Source organism: Cnephaeus nilssonii, assembly GCF_951640355.1.
Source record: "Cnephaeus nilssonii genome assembly, chromosome: 10".
NCBI classification, from domain to species: Eukaryota; Metazoa; Chordata; class Mammalia; order Chiroptera; family Vespertilionidae; genus Cnephaeus; species Cnephaeus nilssonii.
Window position 1 is genome coordinate 92,457,712 of NC_137081.1, and position 15,299 is coordinate 92,473,010.

The window sequence follows — 15,299 nt, forward strand, 5'->3', positions numbered from 1 at the left end:
TCCCTTCCAGGAACACTGGGTCCAAGCAGAGAGCCTCGGCACCCTCAGTCCCATGCACCCCAACTCGGCGCAGGGTGTGGACGACATGATCCACCTGGGGGACCTGAATGAGGCGGGCATGGTGCACAACCTCCTGATCCGCTACCGGCAGCACAAGATCTACGTGAGTCCCGGGGCGGGCTGCCCGCGGGCTCTGGGCGGGGAGGAGCAGCACGTGCAGCACAGCAGGCCCAGCCCCGCGCCCGGCCTCACTCTGGACTCGGGCAGGCGCATGGCCTCTCCCATCTCCACGCCCTGGTCTGCCAGAGGGTGACGAGCCCGCGGGCACAGGGGAGCTCACGGCCTGCTCACGGCCAGGGCGCCGAGGTCACGCCGGCGCACGCCCCGCGAGGCCCCCCTGGCGGTGCAGACAGGCCACGGCCAGCAGGGCTTCCGTCCAGCCAGGAGGTGTGCACGGGTGCGGCCCGTCCCGAGTCTGGCGTGGACAGAGGTCCGCCCAGCGGGGCGGGCTGTCCCCGGCCAGCAGCCGGCCGTCCACAGCAGCCTGCTGGCCCGTGGCAGGGAGACCTGCTGGCCCGTGGCAGGGAGACCTGCTGGCCCGTGGCAGGGAGACCTGCTGGCCCGTGGCAGGGAGACCTGCTGGCCCGTGGCAGGGAGACCTGCTGGCCCGTGGCAGGGAGACCGCCTGGCCCGTGGCAGGGAGACCTCCTGGCCCGTGGCAGGGAGGCTGCTCAGTGGGCTCTTCTGGGGCGCCCGGAAGAGGGGGAGAGGAGCGGGGCGGTGAGCCGGGCGGGCTGAGCAAGGACCAGGCGGTGGTCGGGGAGGGCTGCTGAGCCCCCTGAGGGTGCGCGGGAGCCTGGTCTGAGGCGGGGGCTGCCCTCTCTGCCTCCCCGGCCCTAAGATGGAGCCTGAGACGGATGGTCATGTGGCTTGTAGAGGTGGCTGCCCCGTCGCAGCCCCGGGGGCAGTGGGGCTGTGGGGCTGCACACGAGCCAGTGGCCTCACGGGGCCCAGGAGGGATTCGGACCCTGGCGTTGCCGACCGCCTCCCAGAGGCCCCAGGGACCGCACTGCGCACGCTTCTCAGGCCCTCGCGGTGCACGTTCACCGACCGCCTCACTCAGCCTGCGGGTGCCCCTCGGAGTCCCCCTCAGAGGAGGGTCCGAGCAGCTGAGTGTCTTGCTTCCGGGCCAGAATCCGCCCTCCCCCAGAGCCAGCCGCTCCAGGCCCCGGAGCACAGCGCTGAGCTCCCGCTCCGCCCCCAGACCTACACAGGCTCCATCCTGCTGGCCGTGAACCCCTTCCAGGAGCTGCCCCTCTACACGCCGGAGCAGGTGCAGCTGTACCACCGCCGCCAGGCGGGCGAGCTGCCCCCGCACGTCTTCGCCGTAGCCAACAGCTGCTACTTCAACATGCAGAGGAACAAGAGGGACCAGTGCTGTGTCATCAGGTGGGGCCTCCTCCGAGCGGCTCCTCAAAACCCTCTCCCACACGGTGTGTGACTCAGGGCTCCGGTCAGCTGCAACACCCTCCCCACAGCCCATGACCCCCAGGCATGTGGCCCCTGCAGCCCCTCTACCCTCAAAGGTCCTCCCTCACCCTCCTTCCCTCCCTCCCTCCCTCCCTCCCTTCCCCCCTCCCTTCCTCCTTCCTTCCTCCCTCTCTCCCTTCCTCCTTCCTTCCTTCCTCCCTCCCTTCCTCTCTCCCTCTCTTCCTCCTTCCTTCCTCCCTTCCTCCTTCCTTCCTCCCTTCTTTCCTCCTCCCTTCTTCCCTCCCTCGCTCCCTTCCTCCTTCCTGCCTCCCTCCCTCCCTTCTTTCCTCCTCTCTCCTCCCTCCCCCTCCCCCTCCCTCCCCCTCCCCCTCCCTCCCTCCTCCCTCCCTTTCTCCTTCCTCCCTCCCTCCTCCCTCCCTCCTCCCTCCCTCCCTCCCTCCCTCCCTCCCTTCCTCCTTTCTCCCTCCCTCCTCCCTCCCTCCCTCCCTCCCTTCCTCCTTCCTTACTCCCTCCCCCTCCCTCCTCCCTCCCTTTCTCCTTCCTTCTTTCCTCCTCCCTCCCTCCCTCCCTCCCTCCCTCCCTCCCTCCCTTCCTTCCTCCTGAACCTGCTCTTCCAGGGCATCTCCGGGGCCTGGACTGTCCCCACCCCAGTGACTACTTCCTGAGACAGGAAGGGTGGGATGGCTCGTGGAGAATGGAGCGTAGCATAGGCATTTGGTGCTGTGGTCAAACAGGTGAGTCTCACTAAAAACAACAGACAACTCAGGGCAGGCCTCCAGGGGGCAGCCCTCCGGGCACTGGGCCCAGAGGGATGTGTCCCCTCCAGCCCAGGACCTGACCTGATTCAGAGTCCTTGCCTTTGCCGGCCTCTGCTTCCTGCACAGGCCCCTGGTACCAGGCCAGGGGACAGCAAGGAGGAGGGGAACTTGGCTCCAAGACTCATTGCCTGGTGCTCTGGTCGTCATTCCCTCCCTCCCTCCCTCCCTCCCTCCCTCCCTCCCTCCCTCCCTCCTTCCCTTATTCATTCCCTCACTACTCATTCCCTCACTCACTCACTCATTCCCTCACTCACTCACTAATTCCCTCCCTCACTCACTCATTCCCTCACTCACTCACTCATTCCTTCACTCACTCACTAATTCCCTCCCTCACTCACTCATTCCCTCACTCACTCACTCATTCCCTCCCTCCCTCACTCACTCATTCCCTCACTCACTCACTCACTCACTCATTCCTTCACTCACTCACTCATTCCCTCACTCACTCACTCATTCCTCACTCACTCACTCATCCCTCACTCAGTCACTCATTCCCTCACTCACTCACTCACTCACTCATTCCTTCACTCACTCACTCATTCCCTCACTCACTCACTCACTCATTCCCTCACTCACTCACTCATTCCCTCACTCACTCATTCCCTCACTCACTCACTCATTCACTCACTCACTCACTCACTCATTCCCTCACTCACTCACTCACTCATTCCCTCACTCACTCACTCATTCCCTCACTCACTCACTCACTCATTCCCTCACTCACTCACTCATTCCCTCACTCACTCATTCCCTCACTCACTCACTCATTCACTCACTCACTCACTCATCCCTCACTCAGTCACTCATTCCCTCACTCACTCACTCACTCTTCCCTCACTCACTCACTTCATTCCCTCACTCACTCACTCACTCATTCCCTCACTCACTCACTCATTCCCTCACTCACTCATTCCCTCACTCACTCACTCATTCCCTCACTCACTCACTCATCCCTCACTCAGTCACTCATTCCCTCACTCACTCACTCACTCATTCCTTCACTCACTCACTCATTCCCTCACTCACTCACTTCACTCACTCATTCCCTCACTCACTCACTCATTCCCTCACTCACTCATTCCCTCACTCACTCACTCATTCACTCACTCACTCACTCACTCATTCCCTCACTCACTCACTCACTCATTCCCTCACTCACTCACTCATTCCCTCACTCACTCACTCACTCATTCCCTCACTCACTCACTCACTCATTCCCTCACTCACTCACTCATTCCCTCACTCACTCATTCCCTCACTCACTCACTCATTCACTCACTCACTCACTCACTCATTCCTCACTCACTCACTCACTCATTCCCTCACTCACTCACTCATTCCCTCACTCACTCACTCACTCATTCCCTCACTCACTCACTCACTCATTCCCTCACTCACTCACTCACTCATTCCCTCACTCACTCACTCATTCCCTCACTCACTCACTCACTCATTCCCTCACTCACTCACTCATTCCCTCACTCACTCACTCATTCCCTCACTCACTCACTCATTCCCTCACTCACTCACTCATTCCCTCACTCACTCACTCATTCACTTACGCACTCACTCCCTCACTCACTCATTCACTCACTCACTCATTCCCTCACTCACTCACTCATTCACTCACTCACACATTCCCTCACTACTCATTCCCTCACTCACTCACTCACTCACTCACTCATTCACTTACTCACTCATTCACTTATCCACTCATTCATTCCCTCACTCATTCCCTCACTCACTCACTCATTCCCTCACTCATTCATTCCCTCACTCACTCATTCTCTCACTCACTCACTCACACATTCCCTCATTACTCATTCCCTCACTCACTCACTCATTCCCTCACTCACTCACTCATTCCCTCACTCACTCACTCACTCATTCCCTCACTCACTCACTCATTCCCTCACTCACTCACTCACTCATTCCCTCACTCACTCACTCACTCACTCATTCACTTACTCACTCATTCACTTACCCACTCATTCATTCCCTCACTCATTCCCTCACTCACTCACTCATTCCCTCACTCATTCATTCACTCACTCATTCCCTCACTCATTCATTCCCTCACTCACTCATTCTCTCACTCACTCATTCACTCACTCACTCACACATTCCCTCATTACTCATTCCCTCACTCACTCACTCACTCACTCATTCACTTACTCACTCATTCACTCACTCACTCACACATTCCCTCATTACTCATTCCCTCACTCACTCACTCACTCATTCACTTACTCACTCATTCACTTACCCACTCATTCATTCCCTCACTCATTCCCTCACTCACTCACTCATTCACTCACTACTCATTCATTCACTACTCATTCATTCAATCACTCACTCATTCACTTACTCAGTCATTCACTTATTCACTCATTCACTCACTCATTCATTCACTCACTCATTCCCTCACTCATTCATTCCCTCACTCACTCATTCTCTCACTCACTCATTCACTCACTCACTCACACATTCCCTCATTACTCATTCCCTCACTCACTCACTCACTCACTCATTCACTTACTCACTCATTCACTCACTCACTCACACATTCCCTCATTACTCATTCCCTCACTCACTCACTCACTCATTCACTTACTCACTCATTCACTTACCCACTCATTCATTCCCTCACTCATTCCCTCACTCACTCACTCATTCACTCACTACTCATTCATTCACTACTCATTCATTCAATCACTCACTCATTCACTTACTCAGTCATTCACTTATTCACTCATTCACTCACTCATTCATTCACTCCCTCCTTTGCTAATTCATTCACTCACTCACTCATTCACTCATTCATTCCCTCACTCACTCATTCCTTCACTCACTCATTTCCTCCCCACTCATTCATTCAATCCCTCCCTCCCTCACTCATTCATTCACTCACTACTCATTCATGCATTCACTCATCAGAGGTGCTGTTGTGCTCCACCTATGCCTCCCCATCCTAAGGTGGAGAGCCCACAGCAAGGAAAGGGTCACAGTCCCTGCCTCGAGGAGCATCCCTCTTGGAGAAGGGACACAGACAGGCGACAAAAAGTACGCAGTGTTCCCAGCCAGTCCTGGGAGCTGTGAGGAGAAGCATGCAGGGAGGAGAGAGAGTTGGGACCATGCCTTGTGGAGGGCAGGCCGTCCAGCCCTCAGCGGAGGAGAGGCTGCACAGCACCGAACCGTCCGCAGCACAGGCTCCTGCTTCACGCTGCAGCTGCTCGGTCAGGCATTCCTGTTCCTGTCCTACAGCCAGAGAGGGCGAGAGCCCTTCTCAGGGACACACAGCCAACATGCCGGGAACTGAGACCCAGGGCTCTGGAAGAGAAGAGGGGCGGGTGGTGCCCACTTCTCCCAGGGAGAGGGCTCTGTGCCAGGAGCTGGTGTTCTGTTACCAGCAAGGGCCTGGCCCTGAGCGGGGCTGCCTGCGTGTGGGTCTTAGGCTTCATGCGGGAAAGATTTCACAGCCGGAGTCCAGGTGATTGCGAGGCAGCGTGTAGAAAGCCGGACCGGAACAAGGAGGGCTTAGCCTAGAAGCAGCAGCAGGAGCACCAGGCTGGGCTGCCCTCGCTCTCTGGGGAGTCAGAGAAGGGGGCCTTGGGAAAGGCTCGGGATCAGCCTGTACTGCGCCCCCTGGTGGCCAGCCCGGTGAGGCCCCTTGGAGTGAGGCGATGCACACCTGTGGGGGCGGGGGGGGGGGGGGGGGGCGGTGGCGGGAAGAGGGGAAGGGAAGGTGGTGCTGTCCCCGGGGAGAGCGCTGGGTCCTGTGTCTTGAGGCTTTTATCTCTCTTGCAGCCGGGAATCTTAGGGGAGGTCTCAGGGGCGGGTCTTAATAGAATACCCATCAGTGTCCAGGTGGGCTCCCCAGGGCATGGTCTCCACTGGGGGTCAGTGTCAGGGCAGGGGGTCCTCAGTCATTGCTGCTGGTCCTGCTGTCACTCACCTGCTTTTGCTGCTTTTCTGCATCTGGAGCTGAACTACAACCGAGGCCTCGATGTTACCTCTAGGGAGGGGCCTTCTGCGTCTGCTGTGCATTGGCCTGCGGGTTGTTCACTCTCTGCCTCAGTGTCCCTGTCCCACTCGTCCTGGCTCACTCCTCAGGCTCTGCCACTCTGCCCCTAGCCTGCGGGCGGGGGCGGGCCGTGGCTGGCTTCAGGCTCACAGCCTCCCTTCACCTCCAGGACTCAGTGCCTGTGGAGAGGGTGGACCACCGGACCTCCCACCCCTGCCCCCCCACCCCTGCCCCTGCTCCTGTGCCTGCTCCTGCCCCTGCCCCTGCTCCTGTGCCTGCCCCTGCCCCTGCTCCTGCCCCTTCCCCTGTGCCTGTCCCTGCCCCTGCTCCTGTGCCTGCTCCTGCCCCTGCTCCTGTGCCTGTCCCTGCCCCTGCTCCTGTGCCTGCTCCTGCCCCTGCCCCTGCCCCCCTGCCCCTGCTCCTGTGCCTGCTCCTGCCCCTGCTCCTGCTCCTGTGCCTGCCCCTGCCCCTGCCCCTGCCCCTGCCCCTGCCCCTGCCCCAGAGGCAGGGGCTCTGCCTGATTTGGCCGGAGCTCCGGGAGCTGGCTGACTTCACTGGCATAGCAATACTTTTTTAAAAATCAACATTTTCAGATGAAACAATATTTGTCTGGGATTCACTTCAAAATAGTACAAGAGGGGAAACAAAATTGGCCAAGAGATGAAGCCGGAAATGGGAGTGGGAATTCATCGTGCAAACTGTCCAGTCCAGGGCCCCTGGGGTCGCGAGACAGGGCAGACCCTGACTGGGCCCAGGTGGCCTGCAAGTGTGTCCCCAGGGGCCCTGCTGCTATTAGCAAGACATTGCACTCTGCTGCCTCCATTTGTAATGCCTGACAATGTCCATAACAAAGAATAATTTACACAAAAGTAACATCTAAGCCTTAGCAATAGCAGTAATATTAATCATTACAAATTTGAATGTTTGCAATATGCCAGACACAGTATATTTTCTTTTTCTAAAAAAAAAAATTTATTGATTTTTTACAGAGAGGAAAGGAGAGGGATAGAGAGTTAGAAACATCGATGAGAGAGAAACATCGATCAGCCGCCTCCTGCACACCCCCTACTGGGGATGTGCCCGCAACCAAGGACACAGTATATTTTCTAACTTAATTAAATGTCCTCAGTAATTTTAAAAACTAATTTTCATTTCTCACCACCATAAAATTAATATATATTCACTATGAAAAGTTTAGAAAAATTCAGGAAAATATTCTCAGGAAAAAAATTGCTGTGCCCGTGACCCTGGAACCGCATGGGGCAGCCCGCAGGGCTCCCCGTAACCACGCAGCATGGGTGTCTGCACCCGGCCCGAGGGCCTGTGGGCCTCGCCTGGGGAGAGAGTGTCTGTTCAGGCCGTCCCAGGAAGCAGGCCTGTGTGTGTGTGTGTGTGTGTGTGTGTGTGTGTGTGGGCGCGCGCGCGGGGGCGGGGGGGGGGGGGCGCGGGCGGGCAGAGAGTTGAGGGGCAGAAAATCTCCTTTTCTATCGACTAAGCCCCTCTCCGTCTGCAGTGGCGAGTCCGGGGCCGGGAAGACGGAGACCACCAAGCTCGTCCTGCAGTTCCTGGCCACGGTCAGCGGCCAGCACTCCTGGATCGAGCAGCAGGTGCTGGAGGCCAACCCCATCCTGGAGGGTGAGCAGGCGCTCTCCCCCACCCCCCACCGCCGGCCTCCCTGTAGAGGAGCTTCGGCCAGGGGCCCTGGGAAGGACAGAGGGGCACCCACTTTCAGCGACTTCTGAGGACTCCTCAGGACACGAAAGACTGGGGTGGGTGCGAGTGTGGGGCCTCGAGGAAGCACGAAGCGGAGAGCTGATGATGTAGAAGCTTCGAGGTAGTGTGCTTTCCACAGGATCGGACACGCCTTCTTCCAAAAGGGGTCCGAGATGAAATGAGCTGGGGCCGTGCTGGGTATTGAGTTCGGGCCATCGGAAGCAGTCGCCAGCCGGGCTAGGCCTGCAGAGGTTCAGGGAGGGAAGAAGCAGGGGCCAGGACACGCCTCCGGACCGGTGCCGGCAAGACCCTTGGGCGAGCAAAGGGCGGGATGGACTCTGCAGTGCAGGCCTGAGGGCTGGCCCACCCCATGGAGCTCTGCATCAATGCCAGAGCACGAGTCCTGCCAGGGCCCCTCAGCCTGAGGGCTGGCCCACCCCATGGAGCTCTGCATCAATGCCAGAGCACGAGTCCTGCCCGGGCCCTCACTCCGTCTCTGGTGGGGTGGCTGGGAGCAGGCGACCTCAACCCCTAGGCTGTCAGCCACTGGCCAAGAGATGCCCTTTTTCTTTGTCATTGAGGTGTGGTTTACATACAGTAGATATTCACCTTTTTGACGTACAGTTTTATGAGTTTTGACAAACTCATACAAGTCATATAACCCCCATCATAATCGTGATGTAGAATGCCCCCTCAGCCCCCAAACTTCCCTCAGGCCCCTTTGTAGTTAACTCTCTTCCCAGCCCCGGCCCATGGAAACCACTGATTTGTGCTTTTCCCTGCAGTTTTACCTTTTTCAGAGGTCATGCAGTTAAAATCATACAGTTTGCAGCCCTTTGGGTCTGGTTGCTTTCGTTGGCATAACGTGCTGGCTTTCTCGTGTTGTTGCATTACGAGTTATTCCTCTTGCTCCTTTGCATGGCGCTGCCACAGCTTGCTCAAGCCAAGGACCTCTGGGTTGTGTGTAGTTTTTAGTGATTGTGAATAAAGCCCCCGCCAGTAGCTGCATACAGGTTTTTGTGTAAACACATGTTTTTCTCTTCAATAAACATGCAGGTGTAAAATTGTGGGATGGTAAATGAGCACTTTAACTTTGTCAGGAACTGCCCACGGCCGGTGGGCACTGGGTGCTGTCGGGCTGTCTGCACGCGGAGCGAGCGCTTCGCGCCGCCTCTCACGCACTCCAGTGTGTGAACAGCCGCTCGCTTTCCTCCTGCTCACTTCCCATCTGTGCAGCTTCTCTGGCGAAGCGTCCGTTCAGATGTTTGGACTACTTTGTGACTTAGTTAATTCCTTGTTTATGATTTGTAAGAGTTAGTCATGTGTCTGGATACAAGTCCATTATAAGATACCTTAGGTGTTCTGCAAATATGCCACTCCCTCCCCCCACCCTCCCCCTCCCTCCCTTTCCCCTCCCCCCTCCCCTCCCAGTCTGTGGTTTGTCCCTTCATTCTCTTAACAGCGTTTTTGTAGGATAGACGTTTTAGATTTTGATAAGGTACAACTTACCCTTTTTTTCTTTTATTGATTATGCTTTTGGTGTTATATCTAGGAAATCTTTGCCTAACTGAGATTTTATTTTATGTTTTCTTTTAGATGTTGTGTAATTTTAAGTTTTACATTCAGGTATATGATCCATTTTTGTGTTTTTTTCTGGGGTGCAAGGTACAGGTTGAGTCTTTCTTTCTCTTTTATTTTTTTAAAAAATATATATATTTTATTGATTTTTTACAGAGAGGAAGGGAAAGGGATAGAGAGTTAGAAGCGTCGATGAGAGAGAAACATCAATCAGCTGCCTCCTGCACACCCCCTACTGGGGATGTGCCCGCAACCAAGGTACATGCCCTTGACCGGAATCGAACCTGGGACCCTTGAGTCCGAAGGCCGACACTCTATCCACTGAGCCAAACCAGTTAGGACTCTTTCTCTTTTCTTTCCTTCCTCTCTCCCTCCCTTAGTTCTTTCCTTCTTTCCCTATGGCTAGCCAATCATTTCAGCTCCATTTGTTGACAAGACTATTCCTTTTCCATTAAATTGCTTTTGCACTTTTATCTAAAATCAATTGATTATACACTGGATCTATTTCTGGATTCTCTATTTTTTTTTATCTATTTTTTTTAATTCTTTGTTGAGGGTATTACAAATGTCCCTCAGTTTTTTCTCCATTGCCCCCTCCACCTGCCCCGCCCCAGTCCTTCACCACCCTATTGTCTGTGTCTATAGGTAATGCCTACATGCATATAAGGTCTTTGGTTAATCACTTCCTGAACACCCGCCTCCCCGCCGCTTCCCTCTGATATGTGTCAGTCTGTTCCATGTTTCCATGCCTCTGATTCTATTTTATTCACCAGTTTACTTTGTTCATTAGATTCCTTGTTCATTTATTTTTATTTTTAGATTCAATTGTTGATAGATATGTATTTATTGGCATTTTATTGTTCATATTTTTTATCTTTTCTTCTTCTCCTTCTTCTCCTTCCTCTTCTTAAAGAATGCCCTTCATCATTTCATGTAATACTGGTTTGGTAGTGATGAACTCCTTTAGCTTTTTCTTGTCTATGAAGCTCTTTATCTGGCCTTCAATTCTGAATGAGAGCTTTGCTGGGTAGAGTAATCTTGGTTGTAGGTCCTTGATATTCATCACTTTGAATATTTCTTGCCACTCCCTTCTGGCCTGCATAGTTTCTGTTGAGAAATCAGCTGATAATCATATGGGTGCTCCATTGTAGGTAACTAACTGTTTTTCTCTTGCTGCTTTTAAGATTCTCTCTTTGTCTTTAACCCTTGGCATTTTAATTACAGTGTGTCTTGGTGTGGGCCTCTTTGGGTTCCTCTTGTTTGGGGTTCTCTGTGCTTCCTGGACTTGTAAGTCTATTTCTTTTACCAGATAGGGGAAGTTTTCTGTCATTATTTCTTCAAATAGGTTCTCAATATATTGCTCTCTCTTATCTTCTTCTGGCACCCCCATAATGAGAATGTTGGTATGCTTGAAGTTGTCCCAGAGGCTCCTTACACTATTTTCATATTTTTAAATTCTTTTTTCTTTTTGCTCTTCTGATTGGGTGTTTTTTGCTTCCTCATATTCCAAATCATTGATTTGATTCTCAGACTCCTCTACTCCACTGTTGAATACCTGTAAATTTTAAAATATATATTTTTATTGATTTCAGAGAGGGAGGGAGAGATAGAAACATCAATGATGAAGAGAATCACCATTTGGCTGCCTCCTGCATGCCCCCTACTGGGGATGGAGCCCACAACCTGAGCATGTGTCCTTGACAGGAATCAAACCCTGAACCTTTAAGTCTGCAGGCTGACACTCTATCCACTGAGCCAAACCAGCTTGGGCTAAATTATTCTTTATTTCAGTTAGTGTGTGCTTAATTTCTGACTGGTCCTTTTTCATGTCTTTGACATTCTCACTAAGATCCTTAAAAGTCTCATGAAGACCCTTGAGTAACCTTATTACCATGGTTTTGAACTCTGTATCCAGTAGTTTGCTTGGTTCCATTTCTTTCATTTGTGACATGTTTCTTTTTCTCCACATTTTGGCGACTTCCCTGTGTTTGTTCTATGTATTAGGTAGAGCTGCTATGTCTCCTGGAATTGGTAGAGTGGCCTTGTGTAGTAGGTGTCCTGTAGGGCCCAGTGACTCAACCTCCCCAGTCACCTGGGCTGGGCACTCTGGGTGCACCCGTGTGGGATGTGTGCACAGTCTTGTAGTTGAGCCTTGATCGCTGTTAGCATCTCTGGGAGGAGTTGACCTCCAGGCCCATTGGCTGTGAGGACCAGCTGTGTCTACACTGGAAGATCTGTTGCCCAGGAGACACCCTTATGGGGCAGGACTTGCTTCAGTGGGGCTTTGGTGCTCACTGAGTCTGCCCCTTGAGTGTGTTGCTTGTGGATGTGTGGAGTTGTAATCTGCTGTGGTCTGAAGCTGTCCACCAGGTGCACTGGCTCTAGTGCCTCCAGAGAGGTGCAAAGTCAGCCACTGACTGGGGCCACCTGGCAGGAGCTGCAGAGGGATCTGCAGATGGCTGCTATTTGCTATTTGTATTGGGCTTGGTGGTGCCCAGGTGAGGCCCAGCTGTGAAGCAATGCAGGCTGGTGCTAGAGCTGGGTCTTGGGCTTTTTATTTATAGGTTTGGAGTACACTGACACCAGCTGCTGCTTGTTTAAGAGATTTTAGCAAAGTCTGAGGCCTGAGCCAGGACAGGCCATTCATATGGAAAAGCTGCTGCAAACAGGTTGCGGGGGGGCGGGGGGGGGCTGCAAATTGGATGGGGCGGGATCTCAGGGAATCCCCAGGGCAGAGCAAACAGTGTGCTCCAGGCTGATGGAGACTCAGATATGGCTGCTAGTCAGCCCTGGGACAGGGGAGGTCCCAGCACAGGACAATGACCCCTGCAAGCACCCCCCTCTGGGAAAAAGCCACCCCTGAGTTCCTTCCCCGATGGCAGACAATTCAGTTCCTCCCCATATGTGTCTGGGTCCCCCAAAATCCCCAATGCTGGGGCTCAGAGGAAGCAAGTCAGCCTGGCACTCGAGGCTCAGTGCCAAGCCCACCTACTAGTGAGTGCTTTCTCTCTCCCACGGCCTTCCTCCTGGATCCTGTGCTCCAGCCAAATCTCCCACTCGGCAAGCACACGCCATGCTTTCTGACCTCCAGGTCTGCACCTGCACTTCGCCTTCCTCTGAGCATAGCCATGGTTGCCGCCACTATCCAGTGCAGTCCTACCTAGTTTTCAATTCTGGGTTCGCCACCTCCTCTGAGAAGCCCTCCCAGATGACCCTGCTAAAAGTTTGTTTTCTCTTCTCTGCTCCCATCATGGGCACCATCCTCTGGCCCTCAGCCTTTGGAAACGCCAAGACAATCCGAAATGACAACTCAAGCCGCTTCGGGAAGTACATTGACATCTATTTCAACCCCAGTGGGGTCATCGAAAGTGCACGCATCGAGCAGTTTCTCCTGGAGAAGTCCCGGGTCTGCCGGCAGGTGAGGGAATCTCTACGTGCCCCAAATGGGGATTCAGGATTTGGGAGGCTTCCAGGAGGGGTCTCCTTCCATCACTCTCTCCCCAGGGACCTCCTCAGCGCCCCCATAGGTCTTAGTTGCTGCCCTGGAACCCTGGTCCTACCCTAAGATGGGCCAAGGATCCCTAGAATCCTATATAATAAAGAGCTAATATGCTAATTAGACTGGATGGTGGAACAGCCTTCCAGAACCACCAGTGGGCAGGGGGTGGGGCCAGGGGGCCGAGGCAGCCGGGGCTACAAGGGCCTAGTCTTGCACGAATTTTGTGCATCGGGCCGCTAGTTGAATAATAATGGTCCTTGCCCAGTATTCAAAGACAAGAAATGCAGGATTTTTTTGCTCTGAATTTTCCATCCATATAGCGTTCTCATTCGTTGGCACTCCTCCTCCTCACCTTTACTGGAATTAATGCTGAGGCGTGGTCAGTCGCCGCTGAGGGCTGCACCCTGAGGTCACGCCCTGGCCTACCACTTCAGGGAGGGCGCCTTCAGGGCTTTGGGGAAGTGCCTGAGGGAGGGTTCGAGGTGGGCTGGGCGGTCTTTGGGCAGGGCTGCAGGAGCGCCTCGGCCTGGGGCCCAGGATGAGGGCAGCCGGCAGGCCAGCTGTGCTTCAGTGAAGGGAGCCCACCGGGCTGAGAAGCCACGGAGCAGCCGCCAGGCAGGCGGGACGACCTTCGGAGGCACTGCCACTTCAGGGGACCGCCTTCCCCGCAGGCCCCGCAGGAGCGGAACTTCCACATCTTCTACTGCATGCTCCTGGGCATGCGCCCGGAGGAGAGGGGGCTGCTGCACCTGGGCTCGCCCTCGGAGTACCGCTACCTGACCTCGGTGAGGCCCCGCCCCCTCTCCTCCTTGCTCCGCCCCACGCTCCTTCTGGCTCTGCCCCTGCCCCACCCCACTCTCCTTGCTCCACCCCCCACCCCAGCACCCCTCCCGCTCCTCCGGCCCCAGAGGAGGAAGAAGGAGGGCTGGCGGGTGGGTCTCGTCCCACCTTTGCTTTAGGCTGAACTCAGCCCCCTCCACAGCTTCCTGAGGCTGGTTTCCCTTCCTGACCATCAGAGACCTACCCTTGCCCGAGGCTCCCCCCCTCCCCCCGCCCATGCCCCTCCGGCTCACCTTCCTATGGAGCCAATGAGCAAAAAGGCTGCTCACCCAGCAGGCAGTTGTCTTCACACTCCCCCCTCCCCCATCGCACTCCAGTCCACTCCCTAGACCATGAACCCCAGGAGAGCAGCCTGCTTGCACTTGTTCAGGCGGCATCCCATCTCCCACATCCTCTCCCGGGCAGCCCCTCAGGCACTGCCCTGGCCTTCAGCTCTTGCCTGGGCCCTGGCAGGACCCTGGGCCCCTCCACTACCTAGTGTACCCCCCCCCCCCCCCCCCCCCCCGCTCTCTGCAGGCGTGAGGCCTGCTCAGTCACTCACCCTGCAGACCTCCCCCAGGCCAGTCTGAGGCCACATCCCAGTGGCATGTTTCCAAGTCCCTCTGAATCCCACGATCCTGGGACCTCCCCCTTCACCACCAACCCACCACCTGTGGTCCTGGCTCCTGCCTGCCACCTCCGCCCAGCCCGGCTGCGCTCTGCCTAGACCTCCCTCTCCCCTGAGCCCCTTTGGAGCTCAGCCTCTGGGGCAGGCAGAGCCTCTCCTGGGGGCTCGCCTCACTCCCAGTGCACAGGCACCGCCTGCCCCGCTCTTGGCACCTGTGAGAGCCGTCTGCCTCCTGCCCGCCTCTGGCGCAGCACAGGCAGGGTCGGCTCTGGGCTCCTGAGTTCCGGGCAGCGGCACACAGCCTGGCACACAGAGAGCCTGGCACCGTGTCCGTTACGTGGCAGCAGGGCATTCCCCAGGGAGGGTGGTCAGGAGTCACTGTGGATGGCAAGGCAAGGCTGGAGCAGGGGGCCACGGCCGCGGGCTGCCCTGCCTCGCTGTCTGCGAGGCTCTGCCTCTGGAGGGACTTGTGTCTCGGGGCTTGGCCCTCCCCGTGGCCCCTGAGGGGGTGCCACTCCAGAGGTGGCTGAGTCCTCAAGGCTTCTCGCCTTGTTGGCCCTGCATGAAGGAAGGGTGTGGGGTGGCCCCCACAAGAAGCTGAGCTGCCCCATTCTGCAGGGGAACTGTACCTCCTGCGAGGGCGTGAACGATGCCAAGGACTACGCCCACGTGCGCTCCGCGTTGAAGGTCCTCATGTTCTCCGACGCTGAGCACTGGGACCTCAGCAAG

The 15,299-nt window shown here is 55.6% G+C and overlaps 1 protein-coding gene across 1 annotated transcript in view; it reads left to right on the forward strand.

Annotated features, from left to right (window-relative positions):
* MYO7B (myosin VIIB) overlaps window positions 1-15,299 on the forward strand; it is a 58,134-nt gene that overhangs the window by 29,903 nt on the left and 12,932 nt on the right. Inside the window, 6 exon segments of the mRNA XM_079781785.1 lie at window positions 11-163; window positions 1,265-1,449; window positions 7,847-7,968; window positions 12,900-13,042; window positions 13,795-13,908; window positions 15,189-15,299. The exon segment at window positions 15,189-15,299 is cut by the window's right edge and continues 43 nt beyond it. Coding sequence (XP_079637911.1) covers window positions 11-163; window positions 1,265-1,449; window positions 7,847-7,968; window positions 12,900-13,042; window positions 13,795-13,908; window positions 15,189-15,299 — 828 coding nt within the window.